The sequence below is a fragment of the Limulus polyphemus genome, unplaced genomic scaffold (assembly GCF_000517525.1).
Source record: "Limulus polyphemus unplaced genomic scaffold, Limulus_polyphemus-2.1.2 Scaffold2758, whole genome shotgun sequence".
Classification (NCBI taxonomy): domain Eukaryota; kingdom Metazoa; phylum Arthropoda; class Merostomata; order Xiphosura; family Limulidae; genus Limulus; species Limulus polyphemus.
In genome coordinates this window covers 139,578-144,344 of record NW_013668368.1, presented here as the reverse complement: position 1 = coordinate 144,344, position 4,767 = coordinate 139,578, and the positions used below count along the sequence as shown (strand labels likewise).

At 33.2% G+C, this 4,767-nt stretch overlaps 1 protein-coding gene across 3 annotated transcripts in view; it reads left to right on the top strand.

Moving 5' to 3' along the window:
* The first annotated feature begins 1,030 nt into the window (after positions 1-1,030).
* Positions 1,031-4,767, top strand: part of LOC106467827 (synaptic vesicular amine transporter-like) — a 66,125-nt gene continuing 62,388 nt past the window's right edge. Inside the window, exon 1 of one of the 3 annotated variants that reach the window (XM_022396020.1) lies at positions 1,031-1,143. In XM_022396020.1, coding sequence (XP_022251728.1) covers positions 1,109-1,143 — 35 coding nt within the window. In that variant the 5' untranslated portion in view covers positions 1,031-1,108. The remainder of the gene's footprint in view (positions 1,144-4,767) is intronic. The other 2 variants (XM_022396023.1, XM_022396021.1) reach the window with 2 other exon arrangements.

Sequence of the window (4,767 nt, the reverse complement as noted above, 5' to 3'; positions counted from 1 at the left end):
ATGCCATATGAACTGCATTCAAATCAAGGCCATAACTTCGAATCAACTGTGTTCCAAGAATGCTGCAAGTTATTTGGCATCCGAAAGACCAGGACAATGACACTTCACCCGCAGTCCGATGGGATGGTAGAAAAGTACAACTGGACACAAAGACAGGAATTGGCAAAGTTTTGTAATAGCCGCCAAGATGACTGGGATGTCTTACTCCCTCCACTGTTGATGGCCTATAAGACAGCAGAGCATGAAGCCACTGGATACATTCTAGCAAAGTTGATGTTTGGTCGGGAACTTCGGTTACCAGTGGATCTGTTAACAGGACGACCATCTTATGAAAAGTTGCCTGAATTCGTGAAAGTGTTATTGGAAAGGATGGATAATATTCACCATCAAGTGCATTCAAACTTGAAAACGTCTGCTGATTCGATGAAGTTATGTTATGATAAGAGATCTACTGATGTGAGCTTTGTACCAGGAGACAAGGTGTGGTTGTATAATCCCAGGAAGACCAAAGGGAAGTCTCCTAAGTTGTCTTCTCCATAGGAAGGCCCATATGACATAGTAAATAAATGTGTGAATCGTTCGTTGAGAATTATAGCGTGTGTTTAAGTGTGGAAATTAAGTGCATTGCAAAGTTGTACTGAGAAAGAATAAACTAGCATTACGCCTCCAGTCGTTAATTAATTTTCCGTAAATTCTTTCCAACTAAACTTTAGCGACACAAGTCCTTTCTTAAATGAAACTGGTTTATTCTTTCCAAATACAACTTTACGATACACTTAATTTCAACAATCATGCTATAATTCTCAACGAACGTCTCACGTGCTCGAGTTCAATTACACACTCTCTGACTGCTGTTCAATTACCCACTACCTCTCCCTCGCTTCGTGGCCGGTCTTTTATATCTAGAAAGATTACGATATTTTAGGAAAAGACGTGAAAGTTCGAGAATGACGTGGCGTGATACTAGTCACGTGACCTCGATGTCGTAACACTAGATATATTTAAGAAAGGACTTGTATCGCTGAAGTTTCTCTGGAAAAATTTCTACGAGAAATTAACAAACGAACAGAGACGTAACAATAGCTAGATAAAACAATGATAACTTTCAATGGATTTGGCTTTGACCTTGAGGAGTGACCATGGGTAAATATTTCCTATATTTAAACTCAGCTGGGACGAAACGTATGATAAATTCAAGAGTAGATAATAAATTGTTGTTGACATGGCATTAAATTTCTTAAGAAGACTTACTATTATTTACCTCTATCTTCAGATAACAACTTGGTGAAGAACTCACAACGCGGATAACAATTTATTCTGAGATTTTATATATTTTACTTACATTGGAATTGTTTAAAATACTGATATTTTCTATCCTAATAATCTAATGAAATTAAAACTGAGAATTTAGGTTACTAAATATTATTATTTAAATTTAGAGCAAATCTTTTACGTCTGGTAACCTCAAATAATCTTTAAGTTTTTTTTAAATTTTGAGCTTAATCACGTATATAGTAACTTAACATTTTTAGTTCTGATAAATAACAAACAGCGAAAATGTCAAAGCACTTAGGATTTTATGGATATTTAAGTTAATGTTCTGTTTATGATTTGCATTGCTCTAAATCTTCTGTAACTAAAATTAAATCTATTTGTTATTATATTATATTGAATAGTGTTCAGACGTGTATATTTTATACCATTTGTGGTGTTCTAATTTATTCAATTTACAAGGTTACAGCCACGTAGGATAAGTAAACAACAACAACAAAACACGTAAAACGTTTTATACAATCATTAATCCAAATGTAGAAAAATATTTGAAAGCATAATTTGAAACTTTACACTTAGAGCTAATGCACTTCTTGGACAGAAAAACATATATTGTGGTGACGTAAAGAGTAAGGGCTTTCTCTAGAATAATTTAACAATTTCATTTTAGGATTATAAGTACTGATATCTTTGGCAACACAAATGATTTGGAAGCCACAGGCCTAGTAAGTGATGAAAAAAAAAACACATTCTTTGAATTTGTTTATAACAGTTGCACGATAAGGAAACCCCAATATGAGCCTCAAAACCCGCTTTTGTAACATCCAACTGGGTCTTAAATCATCAATATTTGTACCCCAGATACTTAACCAATAAGTCATTTTGACTATAAAAATGTAATAATAATAAATCTGATAAATCACCTGTACAGGTAAAAAAAAAAATTTCTTACACCTCTTCATGATATAAATAGTTCTTACAAGTTTATTTCAAATTATTAAAATTTGTTCATCCAATCTAAGGTTTCTTTCAATAATCACTCCAAGAATCTTTAGTGAGTTAACTTTGGGAAGTGGTACACCATTAAAAATAAAATCCTCATTATTTGGTTCTCTAGATATAATTATATATTGTGATTTACTAATATTTAAAGCCAGGGAGTTTTCAATAAGCCAAACTTTAATAGACATCAGTATATTGTTCCTAATTTTAAAATATTCCGCAAGATTATATGGCTCAATAATAAGAGTCCTATCATCGGCGTACAAATAACAAGTGCCACTTGGACATACTGTGAGTAAATAGTTCATATAAGTAATAAATAAAAGGAGGCCAAGAACTGAGCCTTGAGAAACTCCACAGTGAAGACTACTGATGTAACAGGTGGGCGTGTAGGCTAGTCATTGGAGCTCGAATTTACCATCAGTCACAATAGATTTATTATAAATCCAAAAATACAGTCGTAAGTGGAGTACACAAGTCACTAATTCACAGAAGTTTACAGTTAGAATAATGAATTGACTCTAAGACTGAGCTTCAAAAACAACAACACTTTAATTAATACCCTATATCAAGATACTCCGCTACATTGGGATTACTGAAAGAATCTAGGAACATATTAATATCAAAACTATCAATCTCATCAATTTGAGATAATAATTGCTCTTCAATTAAACTTTCTATAACATCCATTAAATTACTCAACACTACCAGTAAGTTATCAGTTATTACATTTGAATGAAATCTGTCCAGTCATATCTTAACACTATGCATTCAATCTTAACTATGTTATTCGATTCTAGAAAGAGATAGCAATTATTTACTTACTTACATGGTTGTAGACATGGCTTTCTTCTTCAGAGACTGGAGGCTTCTGCAGTACCAGAGAGACTGACTTCTAAGCTGGGGAGAGTCTTTTCTGGTTCTCGGAAAACTCACTTTCTATTTTTTTTGGCTTCAAAACAGGGTTTTTTTATACTGATTTTTTTTGGTGTTCTTACGACTTTCCAAATAGTATATACATCTACCAGCAAGTAGGTCTAACACATAATTGATCGATTTTTGAAATCTCATCGTGATTTTCGGAACCACTTTGACCATTGGTTATAGATAAAGATGGTAAATCAGCAGCCTAGTTACTTGTATCTCTCCTCGCATTTTTGATATGGATCTTACATCAAAGTTCCGACATATCCCTTTTTTGTAACTTTGACTAAATTAATGTAATCTTTTCTTGTAGCTTTCTCCCTGCTACGGTGGCATCAGTCTGTATTTAATGATCTCGTACTCAGTCTCTAATGATGTTTTCATAAACATTCTCACGGCTGTGGTAGCGTCGTTTTATAAATATTATAAACATCTATTTCATTAACGTTTCTTTGGTTTATTCTGGGCATACTTTTTCACCTTGGACAGTCTTCGTTATATAACTTCCTTTTTGCCTTTACTAAGTGTGCACCACATTTCTCCTTATTGCATATTAGTGTGTCATGCATGGGACTTTTCGTGATATACATATTTGTTTCAATACTTCAAGCATTTGTATTACAGCGAAATGCTTCACTGAGAACGGATTTTGTTCCGTTAATTGTGGTGTAACATTGCTTGTTATTTAAATACGTTTTTAGAATATTATATATATATATTGCCTCTTAAGCCATAATGAGCACATTTATATAGCAATATTGAATGATTTACACTGTCAAATGCCTTTTCTATATCTAGGCCACAAACCAGAACAGATCTCTTTGCTTCATAAGCCTTAATAATCTTTGTAGTGATTGCCAATAGACACTTTTCGGTAGACTAGTGTTTGCTAAAACTAAATTGTAAATTTCTTAGTACCTTATATGTTTGAAAAAAAATTTATGATTCGATTATATAAAATACGCTCGATAATATGAACAAATTCAAACAGAACAGAAATAGGCCAATACTTTTCGACACTGTCAGGATCACCACTTTTGTAGATAATAGGTAGGGTGTTTGCAATTTTAAGAACACTTAGAAATTAGCCAGTAACACATACATTATTTACAAGTATAGTTAACGGGTCAATAATGGGATCACAGGTAGATTTTACCACTAAGAGTAATACATCATCCATCTGACCGAGAAGTCACTTGGTAGTGCCTTTATGCTGCACCAATTTCAGTTTTGGTTACAGAGGAAATATAAAGAGTCTGAGCTACAGGCTGATCCTCATATTTGGTATTATTAGTTGTGATACCTTGTCTTCAGTGGTGGGATTCAAATATTTTAACAACAGGTTATCTCACTAGCAGCATGCCAGATTGACCCGATAGAAACCAAAGATTATATGTAAAATATATTTATATTATATTATATGTAATATATACAATTTATATTACTTTTAATCTAGTCTATTTCATAAAAAGCGTTTACTGACACTTATTAGTATGTTTATTTAATTGTTAACAACCGGTTCGTGGAGGTCATTAAATTCTAAGAACAGGTTCGCACGAACCGGCTGAT